At 50.1% G+C, this 21,010-nt stretch overlaps 1 protein-coding gene across 1 annotated transcript in view; it reads left to right on the forward strand.

Moving 5' to 3' along the window:
* The window catches only part of Dhcr24 (24-dehydrocholesterol reductase), a 29,609-nt gene extending 10,265 nt beyond the window's left edge, over window positions 1-19,344 (forward strand). Inside the window, exons 3-9 of the mRNA XM_005353502.3 lie at window positions 1,520-1,625; window positions 2,140-2,258; window positions 3,639-3,902; window positions 8,740-8,883; window positions 16,034-16,231; window positions 16,576-16,754; window positions 16,840-19,344. Of these exons, the coding sequence (XP_005353559.1) occupies window positions 1,520-1,625; window positions 2,140-2,258; window positions 3,639-3,902; window positions 8,740-8,883; window positions 16,034-16,231; window positions 16,576-16,754; window positions 16,840-16,993 (1,164 nt within the window). The 3' untranslated portion in view covers window positions 16,994-19,344. The remainder of the gene's footprint in view (window positions 1-1,519; window positions 1,626-2,139; window positions 2,259-3,638; window positions 3,903-8,739; window positions 8,884-16,033; window positions 16,232-16,575; window positions 16,755-16,839) is intronic.
* Window positions 19,345-21,010: the final 1,666 nt, after the last annotated feature.

The raw sequence follows: 21,010 nt of genomic DNA on the forward strand, positions 1-21,010 counted from the left end.
CCTTTCATCACCTGATGAAGGTTAATAGTCAGGAAAAAGCCTTAGCTTATTAAAACATCTTAAATGCCATATTTCATAAGTCACTGAAGTATATGAAGACTGCCCACCTACCTAAAAATAAATATGTCTCTTATTTAACCTTGAAAATATACCTAGCATGACTACAAGTTTGATTCTTATGGATGACTAAATACTAATCAAATTTCTTAATTATACATTATATTTTTTAATGAGCTATATAGGTATAATACCTCAAACAAGAGTAGAAACTTATATATAATAGAATAAAAAGAACCTTAAATTTGTATCAATATACAATAATACCTTAAACAAGAATAGGAACATATATAGAATATGTTCTAACAAAAATAACCTTAAGTTTGTATCAGTATATAAAAATCCATACCAATTTAAAATATTTGAGATTTAATAGTTGCTTTTTAGTTTAAATTAGACTCAGTAATCTGTCCTTTTATGTCCTTTCTGTAACTGCCCCCCCCTTTTTATTTCCAGAAGGAGATCCTTGAATCCAACCTCCCTTGCTTAATTTCCTCCCTTACCATGACAAGTAACAATTTGCAACCAACCCCCCCTAAACAATGACTAACATTCATAACCTATAGAACAATCAGAAACCACACACACACACACACATCTCTTGGGAATGTGGGCATCATATTCTTAAAATTACTTCCTGCTGACTGGGGGCAATAGCATCTTTAGAGGACCCTGAGAAAATTGAGATGATGATCAAGTCCTGGGAGAGCTAGCTGTATTATTTTTCGTTTAGTCTCTGTATGATGGAAAAATCTAGCACTTAGCTAAAGTCCTTTTGAACTGGAGTCACAGGTGGTTGTGAGCTGCCATGTGGGTACCGGTAATCTAACCCAGGTCTTTTGGAAGAGCATCCAGTTCTCCCAACTGCTAAGCCATCTATCCAGCCCCCTCTAGGACTAAATTTTTAGTAGTCAAACAGATGTGCATGTGTGGGTTTGTACTTGTGTATATGTATGTTGTATTAAAACATACAAAAGAGCAGCATAGACATGGAAAAGCAAGACAGATCAGCTTCGTGCTTGTCATTGCTAAGTGACTAATAGTATGGATGATTGCTGTTTCTTGCTGTAACTTCCAAATTAATATTTCTCCTATAATCTAGAAAAAAAGTAACTGAATTTTTCTTGTATTTATTCTGTTTGTTTGGGATTTGTTTTGTCTGCTTTCTTACAAGATTTTGCTATATAGCCCCAGCTGGCCTCCAACTTGTAGCAAGCAGTTCTCCTGCCTCAGCTTCCCAAGTGCTAGGATTCTCACTGGGTGCAACCACACCCAGTAGTTGTGAGATCTTCAAGAGGATGACACTTGCTGACTCGAACCAGAGGTCATTCACCGTTAATTAAAGCCAGTCTAGTATTCTAGAAAGAGCCATAAAGGCTGAGATGCTTGTTCTGCGTGCAGGCATTCTTGTTGGGTTTGCCGTCTCCCTCACACCCAGCCTCTCTCTCATCCCCATCTATAGATTGTTCGAGTGGAGCCCTTGGTGTCTATGGGTCAGGTGACAGCTTTGCTGAACTCCATTGGCTGGACCCTGCCTGTGTTGCCTGAGCTCGACGACCTCACCGTGGGTGAGTGCTCCGTGTTCGTGGTCAGTGGGCTGGGTGGTCTCAGTGTCACAATGGAGGAGCATCAACCCCCCTCCGTATAGCAGATCTACTCGGTGACAGCTTTCCCATACTCCATTTCTGAGCAGTTCAGGTAATCTGATGCCGCCTGCCTCCTCATGACTGTCCATTGCTCCAATTCTGCCTGTGTCACCCTTGGAGTAAGTTTGGTTCCTCTCCCTGCAGGGTCTGTGACCACCAGAGCTTTTGTCCAGGGGCAGCACCCTCCCATAGCGCATAGCACCTTGCCACCCAGTAACCTCCCTTTTCATTAAAGTTCCTCTTAACGTGGATGCACACACAGATTTATTTTAACCTCTGAGGCTGGCCAGAGGTGAGGGTGGTGACCCTCACGGAGACCTTCTCACTCCTGCCGTCCAAATCGATGGATAAGGAATACCCTCATTGAGTAGCTCCATTCCCGCCAGCTCCACCCTGCACACCACAGCTTCCCCTGCTGACACGCTCGTCTCCGCAGGGGGCCTGATCATGGGCACAGGCATCGAGTCCTCCTCCCACAAGTACGGCCTATTCCAGCACATCTGCACTGCATATGAGCTGATCCTCGCAGACGGCAGCTTTGTGCGCTGCACGCCGGTAAGTTCAGAGATGGGGGTCGGGTGGCCGTCCTGGGGGTTCCGTTCTAAATACATCTCTTGGGCTGTACTGTTGGGAATACTGTATACATGTTGTGGGGTTCATTTTCTCCAACAAACTGTGAGTGGATCCTATGATTGCCGTGAGTCAGATAGGACGCTCAAGCACAGAGAGGCTAAAGACCTGCCCGAGGTCACACAGAGAGGAAGTCCTCCACAGCTAGAACTTAAACCTGGGTCACCGGGTTCGAGGTGGGTACATCTGAGCCATTAAAGCTTTGGCCTCACGGAAGAAAACCCGAGGAAAGACGACTAGCTCGGGGGATTGGGTCTGGGGTTAATAAACCACAGTCAGCCAAGAAATCCGTCACGGTGAGTGGTTCGGCCGGTCTTCCTGCACTCTCACCTGAACCCTGTTATCTGGTCATCAGGGAAGGAGACAAAGGCTTCTCTGAGGCCGGGTTCCTCCATCGGCAGCTGTGTGACCTGGAGGGGGAAGGTGCGGTGTCGGGGTTCCTGCACTCTCACCTGAACCCTGTTATCTGGTCATCAGGGAAGGAGACAAAGGCTTCTCTGAGGCCGGGTTCCTCCATCGGCAGCTGTGTGACCTGGAGGGGGAAGGTGCGGTGTCGGGGTTCCTGCACTCTCACCTGAACCCTGTTATCTGGTCATCAGGGAAGGAGACAAAGGCTTCTCTGAGGCCGGGTTCCTCCATCGGCAGCTGTGTGACCTGGAGGGGGAAGGTGCGGTGTCGGGGTTCCTGGCATGGAGTCAGGGGTGCTGTTTAGGGAGTTTGTGCTGCGGTGACCTGGACAGTGAGATAAGCAAGTGGCCCAGGAAAGGGATTGGTTGACAGTATCTTGCTGCCTGCCACAGAACTTCCTTGTCCCCTGGCCCACTGCTCCCTGTCCCGCTTGCCACCAAGGCAATGCAGGTTAGTAGAGCTGGCACACCACTGGCCTATTGGTAAACCAGCCCAAGGCTGGAGTTTTTTGGGAAAAGGCTCTTGGAGACGGAAAGAATCTAACTTAGAGTGGCCAGTGGACAAGGCAGTGTCCGTCTGTGGGATCTATCTCGTTTAGCCTGCACTAGGGCCCCCCTTTAGTCCTCCCTGTCGGGTCTTTGGTCATGACCTTCCTGGGTAGTATGTGGTTCAGGGGCTAGGCTTCAGTAGCAGGTAGTGGATGCTGTTTAGCTGAGCATCCCCGATACAGGGAGCAATAGGAGATTAAATATAAAGTAGGAACTGCGGCTGGAAAATTGAGTACGGATCATAATGTCATTGCTCAAGATAGCAGGAATCTGGCCCAAGCCCTATATGTTCCTTTATTGACCATGTCTAGAGGTCAGGCTCTCAGCACATGCCAATTCTGTCTCACAGTCTGAAAACTCAGACCTTTTCTATGCTGTGCCCTGGTCCTGTGGGACCTTGGGTTTCCTGGTTGCTGCCGAGATCCGTATCATTCCTGCCAAGAAATACGTCAAGCTGCAGTTTCAGCCAGTTCGGGGCCTGGAGACCATCTGTGAAAAATTCACCCGCGAGTCCCAGCGGCCAGAGAACCACTTCGTGGAAGGATTGCTGTACTCCCTAGATGAAGCTGTCATCATGACAGGGGTCATGACGGATGACGTAGAACCCAGCAAGGTAGGCCAGGAAAAGATATGTGGCTGGGACCGGGCCTCTTCTTGACTGCTTGTGGCAGGCAGTTCACCAGGATGCTGGGATCAGGCTCCTTTAGAGCTGTGTTAGGGACCACAAGAGTCCTGTCTTCTCCAGTCCTGCCAGCTCCCTGTCACGTGCTCGCCTCATGGTAGATAAAACCTAATGTCTAACAACAGCCCATGCCTTAGATGAGAAAACTGATACTCCAAGGGCTAATTTAAATTTCCACAGGATGGCAGAGGCAGGATTGGGCAATTACCTTGAAACTCTTCCAAACCAAATGGGCACACCCTCAGCTTTCACCATATGTTTAATGTTTTATTAACATATTTTAATTATACATAACAAGTATGTAATGTTTTAATTTTTATTTATTTCCAGACAGGGTTCCATGCTAGCTCAGGCTGTCCTGGAACTCACTGTGTAATGTAGGCTAAGCTCCAACTCATAGCCATCCTCTTGCCTCAGTCTCTTGAGTGTGTAAATTCTGAGATTATCGGTGTGAGTCAATGATGTAATATGTTTGTTGTTTTTGTTTCTGTTTGTTTGTTTTCAAACCAGCCCTGGCTGGTATGGAACTCTATGTAGACCAGACTGGCCTCAAACTCAAAGATCCTCCTGCCTCTGCCTCCCAAGTGCCAGGATTAAAAATGTGTACCACCATCCCTGGCAACCAAGTAATTTTTAATAGAGGGATTTCTTTCTCTCCATTCAGAAAGGATTTGTGCTCATTGTAAGAGACTTGGAGCTATGAACAAGTGAAAGACCTACACACATGACCCAAAGCTAATTAGGTGTTCCTCATTTGGTCGTTCCCCCCCCACACACACACACCGTGCATATGTAAAACCCTTTTCAAGTTTTTAAGTTAGAAAGTTAAGGTGCATTTCTTCACACACACACACACACACACACACACACACACACACACACGGTAACTAACCACTTCCACAGTCTGCCATGCATAGCTCAGCGTACGTGGTTAGGTATGTCCTGCTCTTACCCTGTTCCGAGCTATTTGTTTGAATGTAAGTACTTGGTCCTGATTTAAGACTCTTTTCTTGTCCTTACACACCAGTGTTTTTATGAATGAAATGGAACCCTGAGCCAAGGTGTAAGCACCCTAAATAGGGGTGGATGAAACCCTGCAGCCCTCAGTGGGGTAGTCATACCCAGCAGCAGGCGGCTAAAGGCCTTTCCCCATCTCCTTGCCAGCTTTAGTGAGAGGATCACACTTTGATTTTTGCCAATCTGATAAGGTTAAAAATAGTGCCTCTTTATTTTGTAGCTCTCTTGTTACTTGACACGGTTGAACACACCTTTGCAGAGTTTTCTAGTTTGTCTACCTTTATCTGCTATCGCCTCTCCAAATTTGCCTTGTCTGGTGGGTAAGCGCTGTCCTGTGCTCTTCGGCTTTAGTTGATTTTAATGTCTTCAGAAGAGTGCATTGAGCAAACGCCCTCTGTTGCTTATGAAAACCACTGTCCGTGGTTGGAAATGTTTTATTAATTTACTTAGTGGAGCAGTGAGACCTTGAAGAATATCTTAAAGTAGAATTGGTATACGTCAAAGTATAGGCACCTCTTAAGGCTCTTGACCTGTACCTACACTCTTCAAACGTTTTAGAATTGGGGGCCTCAAAATGACTCAGTGGATATGGATACTTCTCACCAAGGCTAAGTTAGATCCCTGCGACCTCCATGGCAAGAGGAAAGAACCAGCTCCCACAAGTTGTCCCCTCTCTCTCTCTCTCTCTCTCTCTCTCTCTCTCTCTCTCTCTCTCTCTCTCTCACACACACACACACACACACACACACTAATACATAAATGAATAAATAAATTTTGTTTTGTTTAATTGGAAAGGAGAGCTAGAGATGTAGCCCAGTGGTAGGTACGTATGAGGCCCTGGTATTAGTTAAATGTAATAATTGAAAAGGACTCACAAATCATGTGGAACAGTTCTCTCTCCATATAATTCTCCATATTAGGAAATGAAGCCCAGTGAGGGACCGAGACTCTTGGAGGTGTCCAGTGAGCGTAGCAGATTTGCATTCTGGTCTATGGCTCCTGATTCATGTGGGTCCCTGAGTCCCAGCTTTAGAGTGTAGCAGTGTCCACAGCATTGATTCCTGGTGGACACGTATCTGGAGGAGGGTATCCAAGAGCATTAGTGGCAACAGCAGCTTTGGAGCTGAAGTCCTCTGGCTCTTCGTGGCCTCAGGCCTCGTCATTGTGAGGCCCCCACTCCACCCCTAATCACTTATCAGGGGAATCTGGCCCAAAGGTGTTCCAGCTTCTCCTGGGCTTTTCATTAGAGGCTCCTTAGAGGCTGTTCACAGCATAAAGCTGAGGGGAGGGGCCAAGGGGAGAAGCCACTCACCTGCGAAAATAACTTGACCATTGTCTGATGGATTAGATGCCATCAAAGTGATGATTACAAAAAAGAATTGTTCAGCTTTTAAGGTGTTTAGACAGCTGATCCGGTCCCTATGTTTCCTGAGGAGGGAACAAAGGCCCCAAGATCCTTCTAGGACAAATGGCAGGAAAGCCCAGAGGCCAGAGATTCTTGCCTTTTGTCCTAGCAAACAAGACCGGGACACAGATGTTAGCTGAGCTGGAACAGGATGCTGTTAGATAGGCCAAATGTCCCAGTTTAGAAGCCAGCCAGGCACTGTGATGGCCCTCTGGTGGCACCATCCAGGATAAGGCTCCCTGTGAAGGCATAATCCACTTTACAGCCAGTCAGGAGCCGCTCTCTGTGGATATGTTAAGGCCAGAATGAGCATCTGCAGCTACCTAGCCTTCCCAAGTGCCATGTGTCCTGAGTGGTGGTTAGGGTGGCTTATTTAACGTTTCAGGACTTCTCTGGCACTGTGTTTCCCTAAGACCTTGGACCGAGGCACCCCAAGTTTCGACTTAATTACACAGTGAATGCCACTGCCAGGCAAGTGGCCTGGCCTCAGCTACCTTAGATCAAATTGCTCCATCTGCTGCTGAGTTTCGGTTCCCTTCTGTTACCAAGCAGAGGCCTCACTCCCCACAGGGAAGCCAACTTGGGCAAACAGGCTCTTGTACAGAACTGCCTGTCACAGAGAGGGCCCCACATGAGGGTGATACCCAGAGGGTGGCAGGTGCTGACTGAGGAGGGAGAGGCTGAAAGCCAGGGGCAGAGCAAGGAACTGATGCTGTGGCCCACTGTGGGCCAGGCCCACGCTAGGTGTGTCCTGTGTTGTGTGTTTTGACCTATACAGCCACTCCAGTCAGCAGTACCAGTATCTTGCCATAGTGAAAGTGAGCCAAGCAGGCTAAAGGATCAGCTTAGTTTACACATGGGAAAAGCATATTGGCACACAGTATGTGCAGTGTGGTATGGCCTGCTTTGTTTGTTGTTTTTGTTTTATGTTTTATTTTATTTGGTTTTTGGTTTTGTTGTTGTTTTGTTTGAGAGAGAAATAAAGCCCTGAAACATGTATGTATTTTTTTTATTGTTAATTCACACACGCAGGAAACTGGGTTAGGGAGTGTAAACAGAGAGTGCTCATTATTTTCCTGGCCACCCAGACCCAAATAATCACACAGAAACTATATGAATTACAACACTATTTCTCCAATAGCTTAGACGTATTCCTAGCTAACTCTTACATTGTAAATTAACCCATTTCTTTTTTTTTTTTTTAAATATTTATTTATTATGTATACAATATTCTGTCTGTAATTCTGCAGGCCAGAAGAGGGCACCAGACCTCATTACAGATGGTTGTGAGCCACCATGTGGTTGCTGGGAATTGAACTCAGGACCTTTGGAAGAGCAGGCAACGCTCTTAACCTCTGAGCCATCTCTCCAGTCCCAAATTAACCCATTTCTATTCATCTGTGTATCACCACAAGGCTGTGGCCTGCTGGTAAGGTTCTGGTGTCCTTCTCCTTCGCCAGCTACATGCCGTCTTTGACTCCGCCTACTTTCTCTCTATATCTCTGTTCAAATTTCCCACTTGGCTGTACTCTGCTAAGCCATTGGCCGAAACAGCTTTATTCATTGGCCAGTAAAAGCAACACACTTGTACAGAAGGACATCCCACATCAAGGGAGTGGCCTGTACCAGTTCACACAGCTCAAGTATAGCCAGGCAACATGTGCCCCAGCCTTCCAGCTCTAGAACGTTCTGTCTTCCCAAGAGAACCTGCCCAGAGTTCATTCCAGAGGAGAGGGAGCTGGGGTCTGAGCAGCTAAGTTACCTTGGAGCCAGCCAGATCAAAGCCTGAACCTCTGAGAGCTATAAGCCAACAGTTCAGGGTATCATTGGAGGACACAGAACCAGGGACCAGGCTTGCAACCTGAGCTTCCCTCCAGGAGATGGGGACTATAGGGAAAGTTCTGAACCTAGAGGACTGGAGCCAAGTCTGGGAACAGGCAAGAAGTGTCGAGGTTGGCTGGAGCTGGAGCTGTGGGCGACAGTGAGGGTGATCCACACTGGCTCGGTGAGGGCAGCAGGAAGCTAACCTGCGCCGAGCTCTGAAGTGTCACTGGCATCGTGAACACTGACTTCTGTTTGAATCAGGTCACCGGCTAAGATGGGCCACTCACTTTCCTAGACTGCCAGAGCCAGCTCCACGGCCCTGTGCTCGGCACTAAGGTCCCTGAGTGTCTGCTCTCTGCTGGAGAGGGCCTGCTGTGCCCAAGCCGCCTGGCTTTGAAGGCTCTCCAAGGCCACAGCTGACATGTCAGAGCTTTGACAAAGGGCTGGATCTCTGTTGCTCCCTGGTGGCTCCCTTGTGGTGTCTGGTATTCCCCGATCACAAATACACTCTTGTCATTTCAGCTGAATAGCATCGGCAATTACTACAAGCCGTGGTTCTTCAAGCATGTGGAGAATTACCTGAAGACGAACCGGGAGGGCCTCGAGTACATTCCCCTGCGGCATTACTACCACCGCCACACGCGCAGCATCTTCTGGGAGCTCCAGGTGAGGCTTGGCTCCCCTGAGACAGCAGGCCGTTCACACTGGGGCCCCAATTCACACTGGGTTAAGTGAATGGCCCAGCGGAGCAGTTACTGTGTTTTGGGTGGGGTACAGCCACTTGCCATGAGAGTTGACACCGAGAGAAGGGACCATGCTTTGCGGAAGGCAGGCAGACCCACTTTATCTTTCAGAACCTCCAGGAGAGTCCCTGGGAAGAGGAATGGCCAGCATGGGCCAAGAGAATTAACTGGGGTCTGGTGCCTAGTTCGGGGAGCACAGTTACACTCCTGATGCTGGGTAGCTGCCACCTCGATAGGGTCCCAGGTGTTCTCTTACAAGAGCAAGTAAACAGTTTTCTCGTTCTTTGGGGGGGCACACTCATCGCACACGTAAGAAGTAGAATTGCTGAATTATGGTAATTCTGTGTTGAACTGGCAGAGGTTCTGCCGGAGTGTTTCCCACAGTGGTTGTGCGGTTCACATTTCACCTAGCAGTGTTCCAGGTTCCCCGTTGATCTAGCCAGTACTGATTTTCTGGTCTGTAAGCTATTGTTGTTATTACGGCCATCCTCGGAAAGGCGGTGCTGTCACAGTAGTCTTTGATCTTGAGCAGTGTGTCAAGTGTTTGTGGCCCATTTGTGGGCTCTTTTGTTTAATTGTAGACCGTTCGTTCATTTGTTTTGGTGTGTGCATGTGTGTGTGTTCGCACGTGTGTGACCCGTGTCACGATGGTCAGAGGACAACTTCCAAGAACCTGTGCTCTCCCTCGGCTTTGTGGATCCCCGGGGTCAAACTCAGGTCATCACGGTTGGCATTGCACCTTTGTCCACTGACCCATCTCACTGGACACTTGTCCATCTTTCCCTAGGCTGCTTGTGTTTGTTGTTGAGTTGTGTGTGTTCCTCACACACTCTGGATGCCAAACCAATAGCAGACATGCGAGTTGCAACTATTTCTCCGTCCTGCACGTTGCTTTCACAATTTTCACATTGTCTGTTGACACAATGTTTTTCATGTCAATGAAGTCTAACTTACCCATTTTGTTCAGTGTCTTATTTAAGAGTTTATTAACAGCTGGGCGGTGGTGGCACACGCCTTTAATCCCAGCACTTGGGTGGCAGAGGCAGGTGGATCTCTGTGAGTTTGAGGCCAGCCTGGTCTACAGAGCAATTTCCAGGACAGGCTCCACAGCTATACAGAGAAACTCTGTCTCAAAAAACAAAAGAATTTGTTGACAAATGTGAGATCAGGAAGATCCTTGCTCACCATCATCCCCCCACCCCCCCCCATCCATGCCTGCCTCCAGGAGCTCTGCCTCCAAGGCTAAAGCACCTTCATTTAGGTTGAACCTTTTGCACCTCCTGTGCAAGGCAGGGGTCAGTAGCAGTCGCTCAGGACCTCACTGCCCTGTTGTCCCTGCAGGCTGCATATGTCTGAAACACGGCAAGGTTGCTGAGTTAGAGCCGGGAGTGCAGAATGAGGTCACCCAGCAGCCAGAGGCTGGGTCACGTGGCTCCTTGTAGGTCAAGTGAGAACTTAATGCTTCTTCTAGGTGTGATAGGAGGCCAGTGGGCACTTTAAGCAGGAAGGCGATGTGTCCTACTTTTTTATTTTTAATCTTAAAGGAAATCTTTGGTAGCTGGAAGGAGCGTGAGGTAGGTTGGGGGCTAAGCGATCGTGGAAAAAGAGTTGAAACATGTCTGTTGCCTGGGAGGCGACAGAGGCGAAGAGCAGCTTCAGGGACTCAGGCAGGATTTCCAGACAGATTGGCTTGAGCTCAAGGCTGGAGACCCCTAACTACCACGGGAAGCAGGGGAGGCATGGGAGAGGACACTGGACGTTCTGAATTGACCACATCTGTGGAAGCTACTGCTTTTGAGCACACAGATGGGATCTTGAGTTGCTCACCAGGCAACCGTGTGTGTGAGGACCAGGGGGCCTCAGCGAGGTTAAGACCATGTGTGTAAATATGGACCTTGGTGGCGGGGAAATGTTTCTGAGGTTGTGGGGGTTTTTGTTTGGTTATTTTGTGTTTGAGATAAAGTTTCACATAGCCCATGCTGGTCTTGATGTCAGTGAGACCAACCCCGGTCTTCTACATCGCCCCCCTCCCCCAAACCCAGAGCTTTTAGACATGTTCCCCATCCCTGAATTTTTTTTTCTTTTTGAAAAATGTTATTTAAAGCCATGCTAGTAGGTGCATAAAGACCCCAGTCCTGGGTCTCCTACAGCCCCAGGGAGAGGAACCAGCAGAAGAGAAGGTCCTTTAGCCAGAGCTCTGGGGACCTTGAGGATAATGTCGAGTGCCAAGTGAGACAAAGGGGTAGAACCAGCTTTGACTAGCAGGTGAAACCCAGAAGGCTGAGTCTGAAAGAATGGGATCGTGAAAACCAATCTCAGCGGCTACTTAAAGCAAATAGACACGGGACAGATGGTGGAAGGAGGGTGGGACTGAGAAAGAATCTGCGACTGTTTTTAGAAGAGGTGACATCATGGTCATGTGTCCTGGGGCTGATGGGGAGAATGACAGTTTAGAGAGTGGGATGAGTCCCTGGCTCAGCTGAGAAAGTGGCCTCCTCTGGTAGCATGTGTGGGAGGGAACAGTTGCTGGAAGTTGGAGACAGTTGGGAGGTGGGAAGTCGAGAGAGTTCCCTTTTGGTTGTCTGTAATGTCTCAGTGAAGTCAGAAGTAGAAATTTCAGCTGGGACATGGTGACAGACCACTTGAGAGGGGGACATGTGAGTTGTTCCTTACAGAATAGGAAGTTCATTGCCTGGGGATGGCCAGGGGATTCAGCTTCCTGCGACTCAGGACCATGATGAACTCCTGGCAAGGCCAGCATGTGGCTGTGGGTTTTCACACTGTGACAGCGGATGCCAGGTTAGTAGTGAGCCACCTCTGGGGGCACCTGGACAGTAGGAAATGTGGAATAAGTGAAGATAGACCACTGATTGTCTGGGACCGACTGGATGATACTTTTGTACCCCGGCAACTTAGTTCTGCTGCGCCAGGGCACTGCAGTGGTCCCATCCACGGTGAGTGAGTGTGCTATGGGTGGCTCTGGGAAAAGATGCACTGGGACTGATTTGGCTCTGAGATTAGATTGCCATGGTGACAGTGTTGTCAGCTGCTCCGAGATACGACATGAGAGCAATAGCCAAGCTCAGTGGAAGATGAGACTGCTGAGAAACAGGCAAACAGGCTGGGGAGCTGGGGTACCAACGTGTGGAGACATCACAGGTGTGGGGATTAAAATCACAAACTCTGAGGGAAAATGAAGGTGATAGTGACCAGGCTCCGTGAAGTAGAAGTGCAGTGTATGAGGGTGAATGAGAACGCAGGGAGGGGACACAGTGGCCCAGGCTTCAGTGAATGTGGGGTGATGGATTGCGATTGGCCAGGCCCAGTGAGGGGTAGCCATGAGTGTGGGATGAGCAGATGCACAGTAGTCTGGGCCTCATTGAGGGATGCCGTGAGTGTGGGGTGAGGGTAGCCATGAATGTGGATGAGCGGATGCAGCAGTCCAGGCCTCATTGAGGGGTGGGGTGAGGGCCATAGCGGAACACTGGGCTGAGCTCCCCAAGTCCAGTTGAAGAGTGGGAGGAATGAGAATATGAGCAAAGAGGTCAAGACCATAATGGGGACACCCACTGAAACAGCTTACCTGAGCTAATGGGAGCCCACCAACTCCACCTGGAAAGGGAGGGAACCCACATAGGTCCAAACTAGTCCCTCTGAATGTGGGTGACAGTTATATGGCTGGGGCAGACTGAGGGGCCACTAGCAGTGGTTCCAGGATCTATCCCTACTGCTTGTACTGACTTTCTGGGAACCCATTCTCTTTGAATGGATACCTTGCTCAGCCTAAATATAGTAGGGAGGGCCTTGGTCCTTCCACAAAGCAATTGCCTTACCCTCTCTGAGGAGTAGGTGGGAGATGGAGGGGGCAGGTGAAGGGAATGGGAGGAGAGGAGGGAGTGGGAACTGGCATTTGTATGTAAAATGAAAATGGATAAGTTTGTTTTCTTTAAAAAAAAAAATTAGAAAGTGGGGTAAGGGGACCGCAGTGGTCAGGCTCCAGGGGGACCCATGAGTGTGAGGCCATGGGTGATGGATGAAGAAACCCTTACTCACGGCCATATGGGCTCCTTGAGCTGCCTAACCCCCACAAAAATCACCCAAGAGAGACTCGGGCATATTCTGCAGTGTAGCTTTCATGTTACAGTTGACAGTCACTGCCACTACCACCCAACTGATAGCACCATGGCCTTGACCCACTCCAGCTGAGGGGCGCTGAGCTCCATCTCCAAAGGAGATAGATAGATCTTGAACTGTTCAGTCTGTGCTCAAAATGAAGCTTGCTCTCTGTTGTTGCTCTGTTAGGTAAACACTGTCCTAAATCACCTTCCTTTGCTGGAAGGAACTGGAAGAACAGGTGTTTTAAGCCTGTGTTTGCTTACCTGGAGTTTGTTTGCTCAAGGGAAATAGCACTGGGCGGCAGCCGTCTGCAGAAGCCAAGCTGTCAGTCACAGGAAGGCTTCAACTGGCCCGCAGGAGCGCCAGGCAGAGTTGGCCTGCAGAATGTTGTTCCCCTAGAGATATGGACTTTACCCACACCTCTGGCCCTAGACCAGCCTCTTTCCTCTCCCTTCTGCCTAGTTTCATGAGTCCCTGGGGAAGTTGGTGGGGCCCCCAGCTAAGCAGAGACCTTTCTGATAAGGAACGCACACCACACAATCTCAGGACATCTCAGGACGTAGGCTTTCCCTTCAATACACCTTCCCTTCCATTGGCTGCCTTTACTTCAGCTTCCTCCCAGGAGGAAAAAGGATCTTTGAAAACAACCGGGTGAACCTACACTCTGGGTGAGAGTCAGTCCACCCCTCACAGGGGACCAGCCTGGCCGGGCTCACTAGATAACCTGTGGGGCCCGATGCACAGAACAGATCTAAAGGGCTTCTAAAATATAAAGCCTTTTTCTTTGTCCTGTCATAAGTATTTACATAATAAAAAAAAAACATTCTAAGTTATTAGCATGGATTTTACCATTCTTCTAAATATAAGAGCATTTGCTGGGGCTCAGTGATAGGCAGCTTGCCTAGCACAAATGAAGCTATAAGTTCAATCCTTAGCACAATGGGGTTGGTCTGAGCTGGGGGAGAGGGTTGACACCCACTGCCTTTGGTCTAGAGAGATAATGGTTCAATGAGTACAGCATTAGCTGTTCAAGAGTGAGGACCCTAGTTCGAATCCCCAGAACCCACTTAAAGCTAGGCATGATGACCCACATCTATAGTCCCAGAGCTCCCATTGGGAGGTGGAGCAGAAGAATCTGTGGAAGCTTCCCAAACAGCTGGCCTGATACCCGGGGCAGCAAACAACCAAAGAGACCTTATCTCGGACACGGTAAAAAGCAAGGGTAACACCAGAGCTGTCCTCTGACCCCTATATGTCACCTCCTCGGGCATGCATTTATGTACATATATAAGCGTGCAAGCACTATTTTGCTTTTGGTACATGAACGTCCTCTTTTGACCTTCGTCTTTCTATTAAGTCATAGGCCAGATCTATCTCATCTTCCGTGGCCATTTTCATAGCAGTTGTTAGCCTGTGGGGGCGAGTAACATGGTAAGAAAGGAGATCTGGGATCCTTGGTCATCGCTGTGGCCTTGCAGCCAGCCCACCCAAGCAGAGGCGGCCAGTAGCAGGCCGGATGCAGGCAACAGGGAGGTGGCAGGAGCTTGAGGGAGATTGCTGGGATGAGTGGCCTCAGTGTATTGGCAGGACAGGACAAGAGTGAAGCCAGGGCCTTGGGGACCCCAGGTCACCAAGGGGACAAAGGACGGATTGTAAGGCAGTAGCAGAGGGGAAAGAAGCGTGTTTAAACATTGCTTTTTGAGGTGGACAGTGTCGGCTGATACAAACCAGTGGATCTGAGAAAGGGGACATGGTGTCACTGAGAGCTAAAAGCAGCAGGCTTCTCACCGTGCTCACCTGTCAGGGAAACGGCAGGGGTCTGGAAGTGTGACCACACATTGCTGGTGGGCGTGCGAGGAGCAGTGTTCTCAAGTTTCAGAGTATAAGACTGTACATGCTTCTGAAATAGGATCCCTTAAAGAGACCCACAGCATTTAAGTTGCCCGTGTCCAGGAACTTAACAGCAAGTGTGCGTATTGATGGGCAGACATAGGCAGAGATGCCTCACGGATAATCTTTGAATGATCTAAATGCTCATCAATGTAGACCCGCTTAAATAAATGGCTCCACATCAGGCAACAGAGTGAGGCATGGGTAGGCAGTCTGTGCGAAAGGCTGGAGGGGTGATATTCAGTGCTGCTACCCGGCTTTTAGCAGTTGGCACATACTGCTGCTGTTCCAGGGGATCTTCGGGAGCTGCCTCTGACTCTGTGTCCCAGTTCTGTCCTGTACCCTCCGTTCCCAAGAGAGGATCTCAGGACAGGAAGCATGTCTGGAATGCTCCAGGGCTTGTGGTACTCTCTGCACACTGGTGACTTAGGAAGGTGGCAAGGTCAGAGCTGGGAGGAACATTGTGATCTAGTCCTCTAAACGAAGGGTGTGCTGGGGAAGCAACAGCACCCAGGGCGTGAGGGTAAAGACAGCATCTGCTCATCAGGGTCTCCAGGGAGACCAAGGGAAGCAAGTGTATGAATGGTTGGCTGTGTGCGATCCAACAGACTCCTTGTGGAGCTTGACGCCACCCACCTGGTGCATTCCTGCTGCGTGACCTTAGAAACATTGCTCAAGCTCTCTGCGTATCCCTTTTCTCACTGGACAGCATTCATTTAGCAAGTATTTATGGGATGTGATTCACTCTGACCTTAATCTCAAGAACAGGAATGGTAGCCATCTTATCATTGTGTTCCTAGTTGGGGGGGGGGGCGGGGCGGGGGTCACAGTATCTCTGTTGGCCTCGCACGTCATTTTTCCCAGATAAGCTGAGCTCAGAGAAGTTCTGTAACTAGCCAAAGGCTGTCATAGTTGGTAAATGTGCGAGATGGGGATCAAACCCAGCTCTGTCTGGTAAAGGCCATCCTACCTTTTAAGGAGGGCCTCACACCCTGGAGTATTTGTCCCGGGTGGATCGAGGACCTGGCCGTGGCTCCGTGTTCCCATCCCCCTTCTCTGTCTTTTAGGATATCATCCCTTTTGGCAACAACCCCATCTTCCGCTACCTCTTTGGCTGGATGGTCCCCCCCAAGATCTCCCTTCTGAAGCTGACCCAGGGCGAGACTCTCCGCAAGCTGTACGAGCAGCACCACGTGGTGCAGGACATGCTGGTGCCCATGAAGTGCATGGCTCAGGCCCTGCACACTTTCCAGAACGACATCCACGTAAGCCGGCTGGCCAGGGGGGCATTCTCCCATGGAACCCAGACCTCCTCTCCAGATCCATGTCACCCAACTTTGTGTATCTGCCCTCCAGGCCTCAGTTCCTCCAACCATAAAATGAGGATCTTAGCCCACTCAGCCAGGGCAGCAAGAAAGAAGGGTCTGATGGGCTGCTGGCACCATGAGGTGGAGTAGGAGTATCTGGCAGGGGTGGAGAGGAAAACAAAGCAGGGAACAGCCCGGAGCCTCTAGCGAGGGCTGCAAACTCAAAGTCTCCCTTGGTGGGATGTGGGCAGGCCAGTCCTATGTCTGCTACCTGAGACCAACCCACTTCCCTGGCCTCTCAGGTCTACCCCATCTGGCTGTGCCCGTTCATCCTGCCCAGCCAGCCAGGACTAGTGCACCCCAAGGGAGATGAGGCTGAGCTCTACGTGGACATTGGGGCGTATGGGGAGCCACGTGTGAAGCACTTCGAGGCCAGGTCCTGCATGAGGCAGCTGGAGAAGTTTGTGCGAAGTGTGCACGGGTGAGTGGCCTGGGGTGTTGGGGCACAGGGACCCTCTCACCCTACCTACCCGTCCTCACAGCCTCACCCCTTCCTTCCCACACAGGTTCCAGATGTTATACGCCGACTGCTACATGAACCGGGAGGAGTTCTGGGAGATGTTTGATGGCTCCTTGTACCACAAGCTGCGCAAGCAGCTCGGCTGCCAGGATGCCTTCCCTGAGGTGTACGACAAGATCTGCAAGGCGGCAAGGCACTGAGCGGGGCACCTCGGGAGCCAGATGCATGGGAATGGACTTGTTCTCCCTCGCTCCAGCGTCTCTGCTTTCCCAGATTTCAGAAAGAAACCCCTCCAGAAATCTCCAGGGCAGCGCAGGCAAGTGGAAGGAAGGAAGCGCACGGGATCTGGAGTCACACAGTCCTAAATCCCGCTCCCAGATTAGCTGTGCGACTCTGACTCTGGGCTGGTCACTTGGCCCCTCTGTGCCCCTTGTTCATCTGCGAAAGGAGGTAAAAATTCCTACCTGTGGGCCATCATCTACACAAAGGGCTGGTTGTGTGGGAAGAGCTTCACTAGTGGCAGCCACGGCCACGGCTTCCCATTCAACCTCACACCTGACTCCTGCTCCCCACGAGTCACCTGTGCACAGGTTTGGCTGGCATGATGAAGGGGGTGCCCTGGGGTTGCACCTGCATTGCCTGCATCAGCCACAAGAGCCCTTCATGGGGGCAAAGGAGGTTCCTCCTTCCCCCGGACCTCAGGGGGGCCACATGATGGGCAGGCAGGCCCAGGATGTGCTGTGCCAAAGCCAGGTCCAGTCCAAAGTTCTCTCTGCCATCTTTGGGCCATCCTGCCCCTTCTTCCTGTGTGCGCAGGCGCGCAGGCCCGAGGGTCACCCCAGCCATCTCACTGGGCCCACTCAGGACTGTTCCTGGAAAAAGACATCTCAAGATGGGAAGCCTGGCCTTCCTGGGCTTTCCTTTCTTGACACCCTCCATCCAGACCTCCTCTAAGATCCACTGAGTCACAATGGGGGCACATGCTCATGACTGTGTCACATAGGGGTGGTTCCCACACTGAGTAAGAAAGGGGTGTCTGCCCTGTGCTACTGTGAGGACCCTCCCTGGGGTTGGAAGGAAAGCTTCCAGGGTTACTCATTTCCCCCATTATGTTCCCCCACCCCCAGCTCTAGTTAATTTCAGTGCCTTACAAATCCTAAGCTCAGAGAAAGTTAGCTCCATTTCCGTTCCAGAGGGAGGGGCCGCTAAGGCCCCTCTGCCTTGTTAGTGAAGTGTGGTTGGTTGTACAGCCCCACCTTCAGAACTGCCTGGCCTGGCTGAAACCCACAGTCTCCTGGGGGGGGGGGGGGAATCAAGTCCTGGAAGAGAAGCCAGAATTCAAGAGCTGAGCTGGTCACAGTCCCCGCTAAGCTGCTGTTTTCTCAAGTCTCATTGAAATGTCAGAGCTCCTGAAGCCTTTCTGTGTTAGACAGTAGAAAGCCTAGTGTTAGAAGCTGGGGGAACATAAACGATCCAGGTGACAGTTAGAGACTGTCCATCATCTCGAGTTCTTCCTCCCACCCCCAAGCCAGCTCCCCCGTCATTTTCATCTGTCTGGCACGTGCCAGAACCCTTAAGAGTCATACTTTAATTGAAGGATGCTCACTGATGCTGCCGAGAGCTGTCATGACATACTGCACAGTGCCAGTGTGGTCCTGTGAAGGCTGGAGCACTTGTGGCCGCTGGAAGGCGGAGGAACCACTGCATCCTCTTGGCCTGTGAAGGAAGTAGTCTTCACCTCGCTGTCTGTGCAGCGTGCATTCTTGGCACAGGCTCTCTTGGTGGTCCGTGTGCATCCTCATCCTCACCGACTGATGACTCTGCTTGCTGCAGATGAATGGTCGATGCGAGCTAGGTTAGTTAGTGTGATATCTGAAGTACCATCATTCCACCGCTCGAGCCTCCATCCCAGAGCCACTGGGACTGTGGTAGTGATGCCAGCAGCGTGTGTCACCCTGAAGAGCCAAATTCTAGTCCACCACAGACACGCCCCAGGACCTGGGAAGGGAAGGGATTTTGAATCACATTAGCTTCAGGTTAGTGTTTGGCTCCGGTAATATCTTGCCTGAAAAGTGGCCGGTCGTCTTCCAAGCGTGGTGAGATGGGTCCCAGGTTTTCCTCACAAGCCAGTCCTGTCATTGTCCAGCCATCCAGGGGCTTGGTGGTCACCTCGCTACTGCAGGAGAGTACATGTGGGATGCCAGAGCAAGCCTCTCCCCTCCGTGACTCTGGTTTCTTGGCTGCATGAAGGTGTTCTGGAAAGTCAGAGTTGTAGCCACCGCCTGGCTGGAAAGCTGAATTGGCTGTTACTGGAAGGGAAGAGGGGGAGGGGTGGCTGTGGCAGTGTGTGCTGTGTGGTTTTTTTGGGTGTTTTTGTTTTTTGTTTTTGTTTTGTTTTTTTTTTTTTAATTTGGTCATAGGGACCAAGGAGAAGGCATGACTCCCTCTGGTCAGGCTCTTGCAGCCTCGGGCGCTGTGCCTACTCTCCAGAACACACGTCCCTGTGGCTGTGGGGCCACCGCTTCTGTGAAAATAAAATACGGCCTGGAAGCTAGTCTTTGTCATTTTTTTTTGTTGTTGTTGTTGTTCAGAGGACCACAGTGTGGAGTCAAACCAGGACTCAGCAGTGGGTGTTGCCACTCAGCTCTGATGTCCTGTCTGAACACGAACACTCACAGACATGAGCTGAAAGAATGGGGGGAAGCAGGGAGCAGATGCATTTCTGTCATTCCAATGAAGACATGGTGGCAAGAGAGAGGATGGCAGCTCAGGTCGGGTGGGCACTGTCCTCGGGCACCAGACGTGCCATCAGGGGTCTGGCCACTGTCCTGGCCTTGTCACTTGGTTATGACCAACTAATTTTGACAAGCTAATTGCTCCTGTGTAGACTTCCTCATCCAAAAGCTGGAGAAACCCACTGGCTCTCCAGCAGAAGACAATGCCACCCTCACCTGGGCACACTACCAGCCTTCCTTGCAGCCAGGTGTGTCCTTGGGGTTAAGTATTTTTCTGCAGTGACCGGGAACAGAAATACAACCTCTCTGGCTGTTCCCTCCCCCCCCCAGTGTCTGGATGCACATTCCAGAAGGGTAGGAGAGCCCGAGCTGGAAAGGGGCGGGGTCTCTGCATCACCGGAGAACTGCTCACTTTTGTTACGATTGAGCCCCTCTGGATTTGTAACGATTGTGTGAGCAGTTTGGCTCACCCCAGCTGCCTCCACAGCTCTGAGGCTTAAATGCCCAGAGTCAGGAGACTCAAGTTTTAACTCTCAATAAAAGTTTTGCACAGGGCTGGAAAGATGGCTCAGTGGTTAAGAGCTCTGCCTGCTCTTCCAGAGGTCCTGAGTTCAATTCCCAGCAACCACATGGTGGCTCACTACCATCTGTAATGAGATTTGGTGCCCTCTTCTGGCCTGCAGGGATACATGCAGATAGAACACTGTATACATAATAAATATTTTTTTAAAAAAAAGTTTTGCACAACTGTACAGACAATGGGCATTTTACTAGAACATGTGCGGCGGGTGAACATCATTCCCTTAGGAAACCCCTTCCCCAGTTTTCCAGGCTGTATTTTACATCTTCAGCTTTCCTTCTGCTGGTCAGCTTTCCTTCACTGTAACGAAGTGCCTGAGCTAGTCGAGGGCTAACGAGGAAAAGCTCGTTTCAGCTCCCCTTACAGAGCTTCCACTCCATGGTCAGCTGGGCCTGTGGTGGAACAGCATACCGTAATGGGTGGGTGTGGCAGAGAAAACAGTCACAAACCAGGGAGCAACGAAAATAGAGGAGGGAGTTGGGTGTCCCTCGGTCCCCTTTACAGGTGTGTCTCCAATGACCCAAAAGCCTCCTACTAAGCCCTCTCCAACAGAACCAAGCGTTTGGCACGGAGACCTGTGAAGATATTCCAAGCCCAGGTTTATATTAAAATAGAGCTTTCGCATTTCAGCCCTCAACAGCACCTAACGTTTGGATGAGTGTGCAACCACATGGTGTCTTACTCATTTCTCAGTCTTGTAACAAAGGGGGAAGAGTCTTAATTAGGGTTACTACTACTGTGATGAAACACCATGACCCAAACAACTTAAGGAGAAAGAGTTTGATTTACTTGCATTTCCAGTGGTTCGCTGCCTTCATGTTGTGGTGACCTCTAACCATAAACTGATTTTTGTTGATTCTCCATAACTAATATTGCTACTGTTATGAATTGTAAATATCTGT

The sequence above is a fragment of the Microtus ochrogaster genome, chromosome 10, assembly GCF_000317375.1.
Source record: "Microtus ochrogaster isolate Prairie Vole_2 chromosome 10, MicOch1.0, whole genome shotgun sequence".
In the NCBI taxonomy this organism is placed as follows: domain Eukaryota; kingdom Metazoa; phylum Chordata; class Mammalia; order Rodentia; family Cricetidae; genus Microtus; species Microtus ochrogaster.